Genomic DNA, 21051 nt, shown 5'->3' with positions numbered 1-21051 from the left:
CAAAGAATTTTGCTATCACAGTATTGTTACTGCCAAAGAGTGATGTTTTGTTGTTTTAACCATAATCCAGGAGCGTTCCTGAACTCCTCGTCTGGATGTCATGTTTCACCCCTCCATGTAAGTCCTCTTCCCCGGGGATTTCCAGAGCCCATCACTGACTATTAAGAGAAAGCAAAGTGAAGTGAAAGTCGCTCAGTCGTGTCCAGCTCTTTGCTACCCCGTGGACTATACAGTCCATGGAGTTCTCCAGGCCAGAATATTGGAGTGGGTAGCTTTTCCCTTCTCCAGGGGATCTTCCCAACCCAGGAATCTAACTGTGGTCTCCTGCATTGCAGGCAGATTCTTTACCAACTGAACTATCAGGGAACTTGGAAAAAAAAAAAGACTTGGGGGGAAAGACTAAGAGTTTCCAGGCACTGCCTTTATGAGCAACCTGGAGGCAGTTTTCTTTTCTGCCGAATGAAGAGATTGTCATTAAATTTGTAGTATTACAAGAAAGATCAGTTCTCTTAGCAAGCTTTGAAAATATTAAAAGTCAGGACACCACAGAATGTGCTACCTTTAAATTATTCATAGGTTATATATTTTGGATTTCTTTGTATAGAGTTTCTTTGGGTCTAGCTAAATACAGTTTATTTGTAGTACTTTTTAAAGACTGAGCAACTAAAATATTTTTAAGAATTTATTTACTTAGTTTTTTTTTTTTTTTTCTCTTTATGTAGCACACTACTCGTGCTGTGTGGTTACCTAAATGGGAAGGAAATCCAAAAAAGAGGGGACATATGTATACATGTGGCTGACTCACTTTGTGGTACAGCAGAAACTAATGTTACAGGATTGTAAAGCAACTATTGTTGTTGTTGTTTAGTCACTAAGTCATGTCCAACTCTTTGTGACCCTGTGGATTGTAGCCCACCGGGTCCCTCTTTGCATGGGATTTCCCAGTCCAGAATACTGGAATCGTTTGCCATTTCCTTCTCCAGGGGATCTTGCCAACCCAGAGACTGAACCCTTGTCTCCCGCATCAACAGGCAGCTTCTTTCCATCTGAACCACCAGGGAAGCCACAAAGCAACTATACTCCAATCAAAATTTATAAGTAAATAAATAATAACATTTTTAAAGAAACTATTTTGATTTTCTTCACCATTTTTCACCTAATAAAATAAATCATAATATATTTAATATTCTATCAGTGCTAGTATTAGAACACTGTTCTATTTAAAATTTCTTAAATTAGCCTGGAATTTTTAAATCTTTCATTCAGTTTTATTCCCTATTTTGTGTTTTATTGATTTTTTTTTATATTGAGTGAAATTTAGTAAAAAAAGAAAAAATCAAAATAACCTTTTGAATAGGTACTTGTTCTTTAAAAATTACTATAAACTGTATTCAGCTAGACCAGGACAAAGAAACTCTTTATACAAAGAAATATAAAATATATAGTCCATGAATAATTTTAAATGTAGGACATTTTGTGGTATTCTGACTTAATATTTTCAAACCTTGCTAAGAGAACTGGTCTTTCTTGTAAATATTACCAAGTTAATAACAGCCTCTTGATCCTTTTAATAGAGGAAGGCTTAGATCTATGCAATTTTGTTGCTTATAAATCAGAAAGCCAGAAACACTGTGTTATTTTCTGCCAGATATTTTGGTAGTGGAGTATTCCCTAAAACATCACTCACAGGTCGTCTTCATCAGAATTACCAAGGATACTTTAAATTGTGAATTCTTGGGGGCCCAACCCCCACTCTGCTAAATTGGAATCTCTGAAGATGAAGTCTGGAGCATCTGTAGGTAATATTTAAGCACAGAAAGTGTGTTCTGTTTGAGCCTTGGGTAAGGAAGTTTTGTTTTTTTTTTTTTATTTACTAATAATACAGGCCCTTGTATCAGATAGTTAAGATAACTTACTTCATCAGGTATTTTTCAAGGATTCTATTTATCCAGCACACTACCTCCTATGGAGAACATTTTTATTAGGAAAATGATATCAGAATTCCAAAATGCAACAGTATGGTTGGCTAAGGAGGGACTCTTTTCTTATAATATAAAGAATGTGCCCAAACTGCCCATTACACTGGAGATCCTTTCATACAAGGCCTTCCTGCATTGGACTCAATGAACCATTGAGTCCATTGACAACCATTGAACCATTGAAAACTATAACAACTTTAAATGCCACTGAGTCACTGATAAAGCAGCTGTGATTTGTTAAGGGAAAGGAAATAGGTAGTTCAGGTAGTTTTAAGCCTTAAAGAGACATGAACATATGATAGGACGAGATGACCATTTTAAAATTTACTCCATAAATTAAGTCATTTAAGACACATTTCCCTTCCCTTAAGGAGTTTATCATCTCATAAGATAAGAGTTTTTACTCTGTTGTTGGCTATCACAATCACCTATGAAATCATATTATCTGATCCCCATTTTATGGAGACTGATTCAGAGGTTGAGGTACATTCTAAACAGTTGCATTTTCAATAGGAAGCCAGGATTGAGAAACAAGACTATAATAAAGGTATGATACTGACTTTTAAAATATTGCCATCCATAGTAGGTCAAAATAGATTTGTGTTTAAGAAGCGTAAACCTTCAACTAAGAATTTTGTATGTCCAAAATGGTCTTTTTCCCAAATTTTGCAAGTTGGTTGGACTTTTTTGAGATGGATCCAAGAGATATAATATCTATACTGCAGAACTCTCATCTGGGATATTTCTTCCATACTAACCCACGACCCCAACTGAATAGTCATAATATGTTTTGTTATTTTCTTAGAAAATAGTCAGCATTGCCAAAATCTGTAGTACTGTGAGATCTGCTCTATGCCAGGCACTAGAATTGAATATATGTTAATATGCATTAGGTATACTATCTTAGAGTTTACAGTTTATCACAGAGACCAGTTATTTTAAGTAGTGCTATGAAAGAAGAGTGCCATGTTTCCTTCGCATCCTAAAATATCAACATTTCCTGATTGAAGCAAATCTTACCTGTCCCATGATAATATTCTGTGGAGGTAATTTTGGAAGATACTTAGGGCCCAGCTTCTTTGATAGACAGATTAACAGTAAAACTTGTGGCTTCTTTTGCTTTGTTTGAGGCGAGAGGGATGACTTTTATTTACATGCCCAGTATATCTTTTCTCTTTTTGAGAGAAAGACTTGTTTTTTGTTTCCCAATTCAGGAATTGGTAGTCTTTTGAGAAAATAATACCTCAAACTAGTTCTAGTTCTAGTTCTAGTTTGAATTTTAAGCCAACAAGGGGAAAATGAACTGTGATTGTATATTCATGACTCTTCAGCCTGGTGTGGTAAAATAGGCTTCTGATCTTTTCTTCAAGCCATCTCCCTCCTTCTCAACTTTCTTCTAGATTTTGAAAGTATACTGCCGCTGCTGTATTTAATAATTATAGTACAATAGTTAACATTTTTAGCTTTCTAAAAATCTTTCAGATGTATTGTGATATTTAAAAAAATTCACTGCAATTCTGCAAGATGAATGTTACCACTAAGCCCCATTTTACAACAGACAAAATTGAATGTTGGAAAGGTTATGTGCATTGTCCAAGATCATGGAGTCAAGAAACAGCAGGGTGAGAACTTAACCACAGTATCTAACTTGACATATCACCTCTATATTAAACACATTCAACTATTATGTAATCCAGTTCCACTTTAACAGTGCTTCCCAAAGTTGTTTTTTTATCCATTTGAAAAATACATTTCATCATTCTTAAATAACTTTCTCATTTATCTAATAGAAACTTTACTGCTACGTAAATAACTACCCTGAGTTCCATATTTTAAACATATTGCCTCGTTCAAGTAAATTATACAAACAAATGCATCCATATTTTCTTCTTTCTTCCCATAACCTTTTTTTTATCCTCACAATGGCTGGATCAATTGTCAGAAATTTGAGAACTTTCTTGTTTCCTGTCAGTATTTCTCTAAAGGACTCAAAAATGAGCTTTTTAAGTGATACATGTGTGTGTGTGTATATATATATATCCTTAACTGATTTTATATATATATATTTATATATATACTTATATATATATATATATATATGTTATATCTTTTTAAGTCATTTTATATAAAATCACATTCTGTACCCTAAAATCAAAGACAAATATTCCACTTCCAAGTGCCAACAGGAAAAAGAATTGAATGTATGTGTTATGTCATTTCTGGGATTTTTAAATCTTTACAAAATGTTACTCCTTTTTGTGAGAAATTCTCTTTCACCTGTTTTTGAAATATTTAGTTTGTTACTTTTTAGTTTATTATTTGGATCGTACTTTGCTGACATTACTTTGCCAACGAAAGTCCGTCTAGTCAAAGATATGGTTTTTCCAGTTGTAACGTATGGATGTGAGAGTTGGACCATAAAGAAAGCTATGTACCGAAGAACTGACGCTTTTTAACTATGGTATTGGAGAAGACTCTTGAGAGTCCCTTGGACTGCAAGGAGATCCAGCCAATCAATCCTAAAGGAAATCAGCCCTGACTATTCATTGAAAGGTCTGATGCTGAAGCTCCAATACTTTGGTCACCTGATGCAAAGAACTGACTCACTGGAAAAGACCCTGACGGTGAGAAAGATTGAGGGCAAGAGGAGAAGGGGACGCCAGAGGATGAGATGTCTGGATAGCATCACTGAGACGATGGACATGAGTTTGAGCAAACTCAGGGAATTGGTGATGGACAGGGAGGCCTGGCTTGTTGCGGTCCATGGGGTCGCAAAGAGTAGGACATGATGGAATGAATGAACTATTACTACCATTTGGGTCCTAGATGATCGAATAACATTAGAACAATTTTCTTGGTAATGAAAGGAGCATTTGATATAAATCTGTTGCCTTTTGTACTTCCTGACATGTTAGGCACTCAATAATGTCAGTTATATTAATTCTTTTTGAGACTGTCAGCAATCCTAAATGGTGTTTGTTTAGAAAGTTATTACCAGTGCTTGGCTCACAAATGTATTTGATTTGAATTTCACTCTTGTCATTTCTCACAGTGAACGTGCTAGTGAGTTTTTAATGCCAATACTTATGCATGACAATACTTATGTATGAGGATCTTTTTTTTAATCCAATGAAGATAGATCAAGTTATTTTTTTCAGAGAGATATCTTGCTAAACCCAGTCTGCTTTGAAAGAATGTTGTCAACTCTTCTCTGATGTAAAACTTTTTTTTTTTTAGGTACCACTGTAGCCCTCATTATTCTTGCTTTGGGATTTCTGCTATCAGCCCAGGTTTCTCCACCCATCACTTTTAAGCCAATATCTCCTTTAGGTCAGAACACTACTTGCACAAGATACAGGTGAGATTTTATAATGGTCCCCTTCATTAACCTAATTCTGGTAACTTCTTTGTTTACTTATAACTTTCCTAAAATATGAGAGATGAGTAAGAGCTTGCTAGGCATCCAGACTTAATGGTGGAAATGCATGCTTCAGGAAAAGTGTGTTATTAGACACAATTTTGATGATACTTCTCTGGAAATTGGAAGCATATATTGATACAGAATCTAAGCAGGAATACTGAGAAGCTATTTTATATCATATATGACTCAGTGACATCTACATTCTAAGTGAAATGAACTTTCATCCGTAATTAAGCTTTTCCATGATGTACATATCTGATACACTTATTATCTGGATATTCTATCAGTTTCCATGATGTACATGTCTGATATAGTTTATTATCATTTGGATATTCTATCAATTAATCTTCACCATGTTCCACAAGTATCTCCTCATTCATTTAAGCAGAAAATAATTTTTCCTCTCATTAGTAGGGTTCTTGAAGAGCAATAGAAAGTGAGAAAAAGTGCTGGAAGAGTGTTTTAATTGTCAGCTTCAGGTTTAATAACTTGTTAAGTTTAGCCATATACACCCTATGTGATAGATTAATAGATAGAGAAATGGATGAATGGATACATCAGCTAACAGATGGACTGAAGAATGCACAATTGAATTAATTAAAAATTGAATGACTGAACAGGTCAATTAATAAATTTTATCAGTAGAGTTCCACATTCCTTCGTGGTTGTGCTTCCCTTTTAGGGCTTCTCAGGTGGCTCCGTGGTAAGGAACATGCCTGCCAATGCAGGAGACGTGGGTTCAATCCCTGGGTCGGGAAGATCCCCTAAAGAAGGAAATGGCAACCACATCCAGTATTCTTGTCTGAGAAATCCCATGGATAGGGGAGCCTGGCAGGCTATCGGCCACGGGGTCACAAAAGAGTCAGACATGACTTAGTGACTAAACAACAACAAACAACAAAGTGTTTCAATTTTTTTTTACTTCATTTCAGTGGCTGGAAAGGCTAGCAACCCCTTTAAAATATATTGATCAAATAGCTTTAAAAACAGAAAATTATATTCCTTCAGCCTCAACTAATCAGATATAAGTCTCAATTCAAAGGGTAAATCATTTATTAAGTCAGGTACTCCTATATGAAATTAAAACATTACATTGATACACTTAATTCCACTTGGGATCACTTGGAGCTTCTCATTTAACAGAATTTATGGTGCCTTCTTATTACAACAGTGAGGAAGACATATGTAATTATGTCTTTCTGGTTGCAAATTGTGATATTCACTTGCCTTTGGTAATGAATGTTGTATTTGTTTATCACTTTACTATTTTTTAACAGTCTTTATGTTCTAAGGAATATTTAAAGGTGTCTTAAAAGAAGTTAACCAATAAAAAAAATAAATAAATAAAAAAGAAGTTAACCTTAACATAGACTCTTTCTGTATACAGAGATTTTTATTTTCTTTGGATATCTGACCTCAACTGCTAGAAAGATGGTAGACCATTGCTAGAATTCTGCATGCTCTACTTTTGTTTCTCTTGAAAGATATTTTAAGTACAGTGTTTTTAGCTCAGTTACCTCTAACAAATTATTAGAAAACTACTATTGTTTGAGAAACATAGAATACTTTTTAGATTTGATGTCTGATTTAGATGCAGCAATTTAGATTGAGAATAAGATTGATATACTGTCAGATCACCTAAAGGCAGAAATTCAGCCAGAGAATATGAATAAAAAAATTTTATGAAGTTCTGATACAGAAAACTAAGTTTTTAATGATTTTCATAATTAAATAGCTTTCCTGATATCAACTTTTAAAATTTCAATAAAAATATTTACTGCTGTAGTATATTTCATTGCATGGCAATTTGTGGTCATCAATCTATTAATCTACCAATCCATCTAAATTATTATCATCTACCTATCAATATAGGTAGGTGACAATAAAACATTTTCTTTCACCTACCAATTTAAGACAAAATTGTAGTGGAGTGAGAGAAGTGTACAATCTAATATTGTTCATATCACAAAGTGATAAGTTTTTAAAAACAGAACCAAATTTTATATGTCTTCTAGAAGTCACTGAATATGCAAAGCACTTTCTCGTGTAGTTTATTTAAGAGAAACATATTAGGTTTTGTGAGCAGTTGACAGTAGTTATAGTATGCATGTATAGTCTGAATGACTATATAAAATATATCTGCAGACCCCTTACTGATTTTGTTGTTGTTAAAAGTATCTACACACATTTCCCATTTCTTTACAATAAATATGAAAAATACAGTATACAACATACATGAAGGTTATTAAGAGAGTAAATCCTGAGTTCTCATTACAAAAATGATTTGTTTCTTTAATTTTATATATATAAGAGATGATGGATGTTCACTAAACGTTGTGGTAATCATTTCACAATGTATATAAGTCAAATAATACTGTAAACCTTAAACTATGCTAATCTTTATGCCAATAGCCTCTCAATAAGACTGGAAAAAAAATTAAAAAGAAGATAAAAATGAAACAGTCATGTTTGCATGACTTTAGAATGAGTAATACTCATGCAGTAAATAAATATAGGTGGTATACTTTCCTCTTGAAATGATCTGTTTAGGAAAACTGAGCAAAGAAAACAGATTTAAAGGGAGAGATGGTTTAATCTTAAGAACACTGTATATTATTGGTGGGAGTGTAAATTTTTCTTCATTTTGAAAATTGATATACTTTTGCCCAGTAAAGGTTAAATGCATAGACCGCTTGACTCAGCACTTCTACTTGAAGAAATCTATTATGATGGGTATGTAATGCCCTCTGACTTGACTCTACTAGACTAGAGTAGAAGATTTATGGAAGTGAATGGTTCAAGAACAATGGTTATTCTTTATTTTAATTCAAAAAGTGTTGATTGTGTGGCATCACTAAGTAGGTTAGAACCACAAACATGGTAGATTGGGATGCACTAATAACTTTGGACTCAAGACATTGACTACCTTAAATAATTTCTGATAAGAACTTATGCTTTTTAGAATTTTTAATTGATGATATTCTTTCCAAGTCCTGGTTTGATTTTCTGAATCAAATGTATTAAACAACATCTTTCAGATCTACTTTCTGCAGTTAAAATTGCGTACAGTCACAGAGCGCCAACTAAGGCTTAGGAGAAATAACTCCAGTTGGGGGTATCATCTTAATCATTTATCTATATAAGAATATACATGCTTACACCAAATATGGCTTTTAGTTCCATGCTCTTAAATTACTAATAAGCATATTTCTTATAAGAGCTATCCAAGTTTGAGGATTCAGACCTTTCCTGCATAACACTTCCCTGAAATCTTTGACTTTTTATTATCTCAGTAGGGGCTTCCCCCAGTGGCTCAGAGATAAAGAACCTGGCTGCCAATGCAGGAGACCCAGTTTTGATCCCAGGATCGGGAAGATCCCCTGGAGGAAGGCATGGCAACCCTCCAGTATTCTTGCCTGGGGAATCCCATGGACAGAGGAACCTGGCGGGCTACAGTCCATGGGGTCGCAAAGAGTCAGACATGACTGAAGCCGCTGAGCGCAGCATACAGCACATGATCTCAGTGTATTCAAATCACTGTCAGAAAACCCTCGAAGTAAACAGATATTTCTTAAAGTATACAGCTGTAGAATTGCAGATACTCTCACCCTAGGGCTTTCGTTCACATTGCCGCTCATTCATTCATGCATGCATGCATGCATGCATTTAAAAAATATTTTGGAGCACATAGTCATAGGATTATATAAGGATGAGTTAATATAGAGAAAGCACCTAAAGCAGTTCTCAGCACATAATAAGCACCCAATAAATAAAGCATCCAAAAATGACAAACATAAATATGTTGTCATTAATAAAGCCTATAATAAAATATGAGATTATGATTTTGAGTAGAAGTCTTTCCCATTGTTTGAAGAAGAGTTTTAAGCAGGGTAGTGACTTGACCAAATTTTCTATTCTCAACTTTGTCTCTGGGGCACAGAGGGCACATGTTGATATGAGGAGACTAATTATTAAAACTGCCTATGAAAGAGATTAGTAGTTGCCTGGACTATGGTGGTGACGCTCAGGATAAACAGGTAAATAGATTCTAGATAAATCTAAGAGAAAAATCAACAGGAGTCAAAAATAGGGAATTGATTAACTATCAGCAACCGGGTAGAATCGATCATAGAAGTCAGTTGGGGTACTTAAAGGAGAAATTCACAAGAAGGACTGTGCTTCTGATCCACAGCTCTTTTTCCTATCAGTATTTTTCAACTGAGACTCTTACCTCGAACCATCTGTTGTCGTTCATTCTCTCAGTCGTGACCAAGTCTTTGTGACTCCATGGACTGCAGCGCACCAGGCTTCCTTGTCCTTCATCATCTCCCAGAGCTTTGCTCAAACTCATATCCATTGAGTCAGTGATGCCATCTAACCATCTCATCCTCTGTCCTCCCCTTCTCCTCAGGCCTTCAATCTTTCCTAGCCTCGGGGTCTTTTTTTAATGAGTTGGCTCTTATCAGGTGTCCAAAGTATTGGAGCTTCAGCTTCAGCATCAGTCCTTCCAATGAATATTCAGGGTCGATTTCCTTTAGGATTGACTGGTTTGATCTCCTTGCAAGCCAAGGGACTCACAAGAGTCTTGTCCAACACAATAGCTCAAAAGCATCAATTATTCGGCACTCAGCCTTCTTTCTAGTCCAACTCTCACATCTATACATGACTACTGGAAAAACCATAGCTTTGATTAGATGGACCTTTGTCAGCAAAGTAATGTCTCTGCTTTTTAATATGCTCTTTAGGTTGGTCATAGCTTTTATTCCAAGGAGCAAGTGTCTTTTAATTTCATGGCTGCAGTCACCATCTGCAGTGATTTTGAAGCCCCAAAAACTAAAGTCTCTCACTGTTTCCATTGTTTCCCCGTCTATTTGCCATGAAGTGATGGAATGGATTCCATGATCTTTGTCTTTTGAATGTTGAGTTTTAAGACAGCTTTTTCACTCTCCTCTTTCACCTTCATCAAGAGGCTTTTTAGTTCCTCTTCACTTTCTGCCATAAGGGTGATGTTATCTGCATATCTGAGGTTATTGATATTTTTCCCAGCAATCTAGATTCAGCTTCTGCTTCATCCAGCCCAGCACTTTGCATGATATACTCTGCATGTAAGTTAAATAAGCAGGGTGACAATATACTGCCTTGCCATACTCCTTTCCCAATTTTGAACCAGTCCATTGTTTCATGTCCAGTTCTATCTGAGAAGGTATATTCCTCACCCCCACAGATCTGCCTCACCAGGACGGTGGAGAGTAAGTGATTCAAGTACATCTTCCATAATAAACCACTTCAGTTTCTTTCTTTTTTTTTTTTTTTTAACTGCTTAACTGCCAGCTTTCTTTGATTCCTTTTTTTCCTTCTTGAACATTATTAAATGAAGAGTACAAAAATAATGTGGCTCTTTTTCTGTAGAGTAACATTTTCATGTTTCTCTCTCTAAATGAAGTTTCCAGACATCTAAGTTGACATAGTATTCCTTCATCTATAGATCTCCCTATGTTTGTGACACTAGTTTTGATAAACTGTATTATGCCTAACTAACTATAATTAGTTTGGCATAATAATTACTAATAATAATTAATGTCTTCAAAGTTCATTTCCAATAAAAATAATTTTGCATTCACTTCATTTTTTTTCTCCATTAGCCAACCTTGAGTGATTGAGCACATGTCATTGGCATTAGCACTGAGACTGTTAGATTCAATCCTAAAACTTTCATGTGACCTTAGAGATGTATAGAAACCCTATTAGCCCCTATTTTTTTCAGCATTTGGCATATTGCTGAGTGATAACGTGTTTGTTTCCAGTAATTTTAGCAACTTAACAATGAATGTAGTGTTATACTGTGAATGAGACTTATTGTTGGTTGACTTTTATTTTCTAAAACCTACTGATTTCCCTTAAAATTTGCATGTTTTAATTTTTTGGTCTGATGATACAGCTTAATAGGCCTTGAGGTTAATATTAAATAAAACTATAGTAGAAAATATGCTATATCTGTTGAATAATATCCACACTTATTTCAGATAAAAATAATTGTAATTAAATTGGTAGAAAAGGAAAATGAGATTTGAAACAAAAAGCCAATAGAACCTTATCATATATCTGTATCTCCAAATAATTGCACTTGTCTTTTGCTAGCACTTAAATACCCAATACGGAATTTGACATCTGGATAGATGGATGATGGAATAGATTCTTGGAGGAAGTTAGCCACTTATGGGACATAGTCATTGAGTTCTTCATGACCTTTTTACCTTGAAGCCTGTATTTTCGGTCAAGGCCGAAAATTGTGGCAAAGCTGCCACAATGGCAAGATCCCCTACTTAAATCTTATTTGTTTTCCACAATCATGAAGTGCTTCTTGGGAAGCCTTAAAGACAAAAAACAAGGCTTTTTTATTTTAGGATTGCAAACACTGGGAGAAGAGCATTCCAGGAAGAGGGAACATATGTGTACAGGCTCTAATCAAGGAGTATGGCTTCTTCAAGGAACTTACCCATCAGCAAGAAAACAGTACAAAAATAGACTGGATGGCAGGTCAGTGACAGACCATACTGGGACCCTCAAAAGCCATGAGAATTTTAGACATCACTGTAGAATACTGAGTAGCCTTAAAAGATTGAATAGAATGACTTAATCAGACTTGTGTTTCTAAAAGATCACTCTTGCTGCTTAGGAGAATTGATTAGGGAAGGACAAAGGGTGATGAGTGGAGATCAGATGAAAGAAATTGAAAGCCTAGGCAAGAAATAATGCAACCTTGACAGTGGTAGTGGAGACTCAAGAGATTTTGGGGCTGTGGGCACCAAACAGTGTAACAGTGTAACAGGCTGGATAATCAGATGGATGACATACAAGAACAAATACTCTGCACGTGGTTAGGATAGTACTCAGGGACCAGGAGTCTGGGTCTATAAAATCTCGCTGTAGCTCACTTCTTAGAACACAGTTTCAAGGATGCAAATCAGAAGAGCCTTTCCCTTGCTTTCTAGTTAATTTCAGCAGTCCTGTAAAAAGAACAGTATTTACTGTCACTTACACTTTTATTTGAAATGTCATTTTTCCTCCCTCTTGAACTCAAAAGACTTTTGAAAAAAGCTCTTTTGCATTTATCCATTTAGGTCTGAAGTGAAGGGGAAAAAAGTAAAGGGGAAAACATGTGTCTCAGACTTACAAGGATTTTTATTCTTATTCTAGAGCTCTGATCATTACAATGAATAAATAAAATTAACCTGGAATTCTGTTCACATTTCAAGTCAGTCCACTCTAGAATATTATCCCCATTTTGTCCTATATTTTAAAAGGGAATACATTATCCAGTACTCTGACAGTAGTAGACCATAGTCATAACCTCTGGTATATTTCCTTATAATAAAGGCCAAGAAAACTACAGATAAAATAAGTACTAGATAATATTTATAAAAAACTTAACTGTTCTCTAAATAAATAAGCTCAAGATCACCTTCTTGTAAATCATGATACTGAAAAATGATGAAAATCATTTAGGTATTAACACTTAAATATTAAATGTTATATTTAATATTTGTTGAATGGAGGTATTTTTCCATCATGTTGTGAAAGCATGTTACATAGCTCCTAATGTTTTCCCTGAGGTTGAAAAATGTCTATTGCTCTGGACCAACCTTTTAATTTAATTTAATTTTTTTAAACCAAGTATAGCAACCTGATTAATTCAATCTCATCAGTGAGTGTAACTTTGGAAACTATTATTGTAGGTGACTGGGTGGCTAGGTGAGTGAATGTGTGGATAGATGGTTTCAAAAGAAGGTAGATGATACTGGCTAAAGGAAGATTTTTAGTATAATTTTTATTATAGAATTTGGATATATGTGCTAGAAATTTTGGCAACACTTTGTTGCTACTAGAGCGGTGATAGTTTAGAAAATTTTCTTCCAAATGCATCACCTTTATTTCTGCAGTGTGATCAGTAATACCTCTTGCAGCTATACTGGCAGACACACAGCATAGACATGAAGATGTCGAGGCATACAGCAAGCCTTTGTTCAGGTAATGTGTCCATGAAGTTTTTAGATTGTTATGTGGTTGTAGTACCAAGAGAAAGTTTTCCTAATATAAGTAACTCAATTACAAAATAAAATAGTATGACACATGCCTCTAGGACTATTAACATCTGCGTTATATGGTGAATAGGGCTACCCACTCCGGTATTCTTGCCTGGGAAATTCCATGGACACAGAGAAACCAGATGGGCTATACAGTCCAGGGGGTTGCAAAGAGTCGGACCCGGGGGTGTCGCCAAGAGCAGCTAATACTATATGGTGAATAAATTAGAAGACTAGAAAAAATGATATCATGTGTTCTAAACAAACTGGTTTTAGAAGCAGAGAAGCAGAAATTTATTCTTGTATAACTCTATACAGTTTAGCAAATCAAGGAATACAGCACTTTAGGACAATATGTGTACACATTTGTAATAAGTTTATTCATTTCAGAAACATTTTTGAGATCAGTCGGTCAGGGAATATTAAGATTAAAGGGAGTAAAAGAAAGCTTTCTCCACATGGAGCTTACAGCTAGGAGGGAGAAAGATACCAATAAATAATTGCAAAGCAGTATGATAAAAGTTGATATATGTATCAGCATGCCTGGCTGTGACATCACCTCTCCCAGAGCTGTCACAGAAGGCTTCACACGTGAGAGCTCTTAACCATACATTATTCTGGATCCCTTAGAGTCATGCTGTTAACTGCATGCAATAAATTACATAGCAGTTCAAAGAAAATCAGTAATATTGAAATATGTGTGCCAAGTTATTTTCCAAATAAACTTACTATATAGTAATCCATGTACTTCTTTATTAATATATTAAATAACAGATCTAATGCAGAGCTAATGCCATTGTTTCAAAACCATGGTGAATGTAAATGGTATTTTGAAATTTCTGCAACTACTATAGTAGGATATAAAAATGTATGTGATTTCTATTGTTCTCAGTGGTTTACTGCCTAATTTCACAATTGAAGGAAATGCTAAATTTCAGTTAAAGGTTAATGAATTACATATATAATTTCTTTTTCTTATCTGCATTTTAAAGCTCTATATTAAGAACCCCTCATGTAGGAGTGAGCTTGATCTAATTTTTCAAGGATGAGTAGGAGTGAGTAGGAGTGTCTCAGACCAATAAAAGTAGAGAAGCCTCCAAGGGCATGAGAGCAAAGACACAGATGTGAAATAGATTTGCTTTTCAGGAATTTTTATAAAGTTTGATACTACTGGGGAAAGGAGTACCAGTCACAAGATGAGGCAGAAGTAAAGGCAGGCCCTTATATCCAGGACAGAGAGAATAACGTGTGTGCAGAAACAGGAGGAAGCTTACTATTGTCTACCAACTAAAAGTATAGTTATCTTCTGGTTTCAGATACTCTGATTTCAGATACTTCTGGTTTCACAGAATTCATATTTTCTGCTTTGATGAACTGTGTGTCTCATACGCTAGTTTTTTGGAGATGCTCTGAGGAATGATAGTATTAATTTCTGTTGTGAGGGTTCCAGCAGAAAGAGAAACGGCTTAACCCATGGAGGCAGGGTGGTTCCTGAGGGTTCTTAAAAGTGCTTATGTTGGGCTTAGCAGAGCTGTATCAGTCCTCCAACTCAGACGGTATACAACTCTCTGCTGTCCCTCTCCCTTTCTTTTCCAAGCAGAGGGACTCACTTGCCAGTCAAGATGAGCATCACCAGTGAGTGTCAGTTCCCAGGGCCTGGCCCAGTCACCCTCCCATCCTCTGCTGTTAGTAGACAGGTAGGCATGTGGAGAGCTCTGCCGGGAGTCACCTGAGTTTGTAGAAAAGAACAGCCAAGACCCTGCCCATGGTAATCTCTGCGGTGGAGGCTGAGGAGCGTAGAGACTCCCCAGCCCCCACCAGCCTTGCCAGTGTCTGCTCAAGGTGTCTGTCACAGACTCATTCAGGAGTTGGAAGAACTGGGGCTTTCCAAGCATCTGTGGCAGCGGGTATTCCCCAGGGAAGGCTCTGGGGTGGTAGTTCTTTCACAGATACCTCTCATGCTTTCAGCTGTTGAATTTCAGAGAAATGTTCAGAAATGGGGTGCTGCCTATAATTCCACTCAGAATTTAAATTATAAGAAGTCGTATGTAGAGGTTATAAGGATTTTGGATGCTCTCATTTGTTAAAAAAAATTATGTGACGTTACTAAGAATATTGTTATCAGATTTGTGTTCTACAGAGATCACCCTGGGCAGTAAGGTGGGGATGGAGGAGAGCACACTTTGGGGCCTAAATTGAGACCTGAAATGAAGGGAAAGGCTCTTGTCAGGTACCGGTGACTGGAATGACTTGTAATGTTATTTACAAGTTAATGTTGCTCAACTGCCCAGCTTTTGTGGCTTGTGTTCCCAAATGGAAATTTGTTACTTGAAAGGAGGAATTATATTTTATGATTTTGGTGGGTTTTTTTTTTTTTTTCACTTTTTTTGCTTTGCTTTGTTTTTCTTTATTTCCTCTCTACTTTCTTCCCTCTATATCTAGCAACCATCATGTCTTATACAATGTATTTGTTTAGTGATTTAACAAAATCCTGAAACTGATGTGTGCATGACTATGGTGTTGATTTACATTTTTCCTATGTAACTGCAATAATTACATAAACTGATTTGAAATTCAGTAAAAAATTTCTCTGTCAATGTGATGCCTAACTCAGCTAATTCAAGGTTTTCAAAAAAATCCCTTGTAGTACTTTGTAAACCACTCTTCAGGCCTGGTGAGTTCAGTCAGTTCAGTTCAGTTCAGTCACGTCCGACTCTTTGTGACCCCATGGACTGCAGCACTCCAGGCCTCCCTGTCCATCGCTAACTCCCAGAGTTTACTCAGACTCATTTCTATTGAGTCAGTGATGCCATCCAGCCATCTCATCCTCTGTCTTCCCCTTCTCCTCCTGCCTTCAATCTTTCCCAGCATCAGGGTCTTTTCCAAGGAGTCAGTTCTTCCCATCAGGTGGCCAAAGTATTGGAGTTTCAGCTTCAACATCAGTCCTTCCAATGAACACCCAGCACTGATCTCCTTTAGAACGGACTGGTTGGATCTCCTTGCAGTCCAAGGGACTCTCAGGAGTCTTCTCCAACACCACAGTTCAAAAGCATCTATTCTTCAGCACTCAGCTTTCTTTATAGTCCAACTCTCACATCCATTCGTGACTACTGGAAAAACCATAGCTTTGACTAGACGGACCTTTGTTGACAAAGTAATGTCTCTGCTTTTTACTATGCTGTCTAGGTTGGTCATAACTTTTCTTCTAAGGAGCAAGCGTCTTTTAATTTTATGGCTGCAGTAACGATCTGCAGTGATTTTGGAGCCCCAAAAAATACAAAGTCTCTGTCTCCCCATCTATTTGCCATGAAGTAATGGGACCAGATCTATGATCTTAGTTTTCTGAATGTTAAGTTTTAAGTCAACCTTTTCACTCTCCTCTTTCACTTTCATCCAGAGGCTCTTTGGTTCTTCTTCATTTTCTGCCATAAGTGTAGTGTCATCTGCATATCTGAGGTTATTGATATTTCTCCCAGCAATCTTGATTCTAGCTTGTGCTTCCTCCAGCCCAGCATTTCTCATGATGTACTCTGCACATAAGTTAAATAAGCAGGGTGACAATATACAGCCTTGACATACTCCTTTCCCTATTTGGAACCAGTCTGTTATTCCATGTCCAGTACTAACTGTTGCTTCCTGACCTGCATACAGATTCTCAAGAGGCAGGTCAGGTGGTCTGGTATTCCCATCTCTTTCAGAATTTTCCATAGTTTGTTGTGCTCCACATAGTCAAAGGCTTTGGCATAGTCAGTAAAGCAGAAGTAGATGTTTTTCTGAAACTCTCTTGCTTTTTCAATGATCCAGTGGGTGTTGGCAGTTTGATCTCTGGTTCCTCTGCCTTTTCTAAATACAACTTGAACAGCTGGAAGTTCATGGTTCACGTACTGTTGAAGCCTGGCTTGAAGAATATTGAGCATTACTTTACTAGCGTGTGAGATGAGTGCAATTGTGCTGTAGTTTGAGCATTCTTTGGCACTGTCTTTCTTTGGGATTGGAATGAAAACTGACCTTTTCCAGTCCTGTGGCCACTGCGGAGTTTTCCAAATTTGCTGGCGTATTGAGTGCAGCACTTTCACAGCATCATCTTTTAGGATTTGCAATAGCTCAACTGAAATTCCATCACCTCCACTAGTTTTGTTTGTAGTGATGCTTCCTAAGGTCCACTTGACTTCACATTCCAGGATGTCTGGCTCTTGGTTGGTGATGACACCATCGTGGTTATCTGAGTCATGAAGATCTTTTTTGTATAGTTCTTCTGTGTATTCTTGCCACCTCTTCTTAATATCTTATGCTTGTGTTAGGTCATACCCTTCCTGTCCTTTATTGCACCCATCTTTGCATGAAATGTTCCTTTGGTGTGTCTAATTTTCTTGAAGAGATCTCTAGACTTTCCCATTCTATTGTTTTCCTCTATTTCTTTGTCTTGATCTCTGAGGAAGGCTTTCTTATCTCTCCTTGCTATTCTTTGGAACTCTGCATTCAAATGGGTAACACAGAGATTAAAATATAACACAGATATTCAAATGAATAACACAGATAATGTTTCATTTCCATTTGATTCGATTCTTCCACTGAGATTTTAGCACTTGTTTGTTTAGTCAGAATAAAATGAGTTTAAACTGAGTTATCAAGGAAAATGGAAAGACAAGAATCTAACCATTTTAAATGAAAGAGACTAAAGTGAATTTATATATATCAACTATCATATCTGAATGAATTATATATATGAATAACAAAACAGGAGAAAAATGCCCTTTTGAGAGAATATTTTTTAACGTAATTAGAACTTTGAAATCTAACGAGGAAAGAGAAAAGGGTTATGGCCATATAATTCTGGAAATAATTTAGGATCTGCAAGATCTTTCAAGACTAAAGTATTAAAAGATAAAGGCAACAAATTGAACATACACTGGAAAACGGTAAGAAATTTACCTGTAAGTGAAACTCAAATAAATGAATCTTTGAGGCTTCAAGAGAGACACACATGGTAATTATTCTGTCAGAGAGAAATTGGAGCAACAAAAAATTTAGCACTAAAAAAAGAAGCTTAATTGCTCTATTACCCTATAAGGAAGAGTCACAAAAGAATAATTAGCCATCTCCATCAGAGAAGTGCTGAGGTAAAATATATGTGCTCATGAACACCTCAAAAAATGGGATCACAAAACAAAATAACCAGGATAAGCTGGAGCCCTCAAAGTCATGGAACCCTAGTCTTGCAGATAAGAGGCCAGCCATGGAGGCTCAGTCATTCTGGGGTGAGTGTTATTAACTGAGTGAAGCACTAACTCTTTGAGACTTTTAGGTTGCCTTTCATGTTATTTTCAAGTTATTTTCAAGTTATTTAAATAACTTGAGGGAAGCAGCAGGCTTGGTAAATGCCCCATTCAACACTGGACATTGACAGCATCACCAAGGAGATCCAGAATTACAAATTTGCAATCATAGGTACACAGAGACACTATTAGGGATTTTTTTTCCCACTTTTTATTGTTCCGTCTGGTCTCTATTACTGCCACTTACCAAGTGTTACGCCCGCTTTTAAGGGGGGAAAAAAGCATAAGATATAAGCCCTTGTCAGGAATTGGCAATATCTTGAAATGGCTTTTATTTTATTTACATTTCGAATCTGTTTTACAGTTTCATATCTTCAAAGAGACTTGGGTAGAAACTGATATTTCAGAATATGTATGGAACTTAGCAAAAATGTGTTTTAAGCATTTGAATAAATTTCTATCAGTTAAGAATTGTGTTTGGCTGTGGATAACAGAAGAACCCAAAATAACTGTCTTAAACAAGAAAGGAGCTTTTCTCTTGCTCAAGTAAGATAAATTCAGAAGTAGGGAGTTTGTCATCAGGGATCCAGGCACCTGTCTTTTTGCTGTACCCCTGTAAGTATTCTTCACAAGTTCGTGAGCAAGGTCCACTGCAGTCATGTCTGTGACACAGGCCAGAAGAAGGAAATGTGGACGCAGCAGTGCTTCCTTGGCTGAATCAGCTTGCTTTGAATTGAAGTCTTCCTGGAATCCCATACAGTACTTCTCACAGATCAGAATCAGTCCCATGAAACTATCATAGCTAGTTTCAGTAAAGACTGGGAAATTCCATTCAGTGGTTTGGGAGAGGAAGGGGTAGGGGGCACAGTGTTCCAGTTAAAAATCAGAATTCTTTTACAAAGGAGAAAGCAAAGAAGGAATCTAGGGATAGAACACTAGCTATCTTTGACACAACAGTACTAGAATTAAGTTTATGGGACATGTATAAGTGGTGTTGCTTCACAGCAGGGGGAATGAATTAATTGATTACACAGGGCTCTACCTACTTACTTATTTTATTTAGTTCTCTTTATACTGACTAGAAGTGTAAGGTCAGCTTTGCAGGTAGCAAGAAATATGGCCATCTTAGATAATGTACCTCCAGCTTTGCAAGGGAGAAAGAATCAGTACAGTTTCTTTGTTGATTATCATTCTTTTGGCCTTGTAAACCAGTAAAATAGCTTCTCTTTGTTATGTTTATTCAAAATAAGTGATTTGAATAAATGAGTGGTTTGCTCATTTATTAAAAGCAATATCATGGCAGCTACCATTTATCCTATAGTCACTATGCCAGCTGCTGTGCCAAGAGGCTTACATGGATTCTCTTTTATCCTTCTGCAAAACTGGGATGGATGCTGTTGGCAGCTTCGAAAGTACACAGTGTGAGAGTCGTGAGTCAAGATTTATTTGGGGCAAAATGAGGACTATAGGCAAGGAGACAGCATTTCAGATAGCTCTGAGAAACTGCTCCAGAGAAGGAGGGCAGAAGGTCAGTATACATGTGATTTGATGAAGGTGGAGTACATGTACATCACGCACATATGTCTTTGCAGAAGGTTTCTGCTAGTCACGAGGAGCAGTCATCACCATGAAGGATTTTGGTGCCTTTCTAAATATGAGAAGGTATAAGAACTGGACTCATAAAATTGTCTCCCAATTTTATAGAAAATGTCTAGCTATCTGAAGACCTGTTCTGCCAGTTTTCCTCTGAGCACAGAGTGCCCTTTCTGCTCTCAACCCTGAGCTGGCTGTTGAAAGTCAGCAGCTGTCGCAGCACATGACTTAATCTTTTAGAGGTAGGTGACAAGAGCCAGTGGCATGGGAAGTGACAATTTATAGTTGACATTATTATTTCCCCCATTATACCAGTGACACTGAGGTTTCAATAAGTTAAGTGAAGACGTTTTTGGCTTAGCAGACAGTAAAACTAGCTTTAGCTAAGAACCCAGCTCTTAATCACTGCCCTCTTCATTCCAAAGTTCACCAGTTAAACAGTGAGGTGCTTGTACTGCCCAGACAGGTGTGTTACACACTCTTTGGGAAGTAGACAGTAATTCCTGATGATCAAAAGCCAGTAAGTCTAAAAATACCTATGTTGGTGTATTTTCACTCATACAGTATGATTAAGATACTTACTCTCAGAAACCAATTTTGTGAGTGGTAGTCTATTTGGGACTTACAGAATATTTATTTTTATCTTGTTCATCTAATTTCATTTACATGTATTTGCTCAACTCAGAGAATTCTTTTTT

General features: G+C 36.5%; 1 protein-coding gene across 2 annotated transcripts in view; it reads left to right on the top strand.

Annotated features, from left to right (window-relative positions):
- SLC2A13 (solute carrier family 2 member 13) overlaps positions 1-21051 on the top strand; it is a 482259-nt gene that overhangs the window by 322528 nt on the left and 138680 nt on the right. For both annotated transcript variants that reach the window (XM_043446759.1, XM_043446760.1), the window contains exon 6: positions 5217-5337. In XM_043446759.1, coding sequence (XP_043302694.1) covers positions 5217-5337 — 121 coding nt within the window. The remainder of the gene's footprint in view (positions 1-5216; positions 5338-21051) is intronic.

This window comes from Cervus canadensis, chromosome 25, assembly GCF_019320065.1.
Source record: "Cervus canadensis isolate Bull #8, Minnesota chromosome 25, ASM1932006v1, whole genome shotgun sequence".
NCBI lineage: Eukaryota > Metazoa > Chordata > Mammalia > Artiodactyla > Cervidae > Cervus > Cervus canadensis.
The sequence above is the reverse complement of the archived record's forward strand: the minus strand, read 5'-3'. Positions and strand labels throughout refer to the sequence as shown.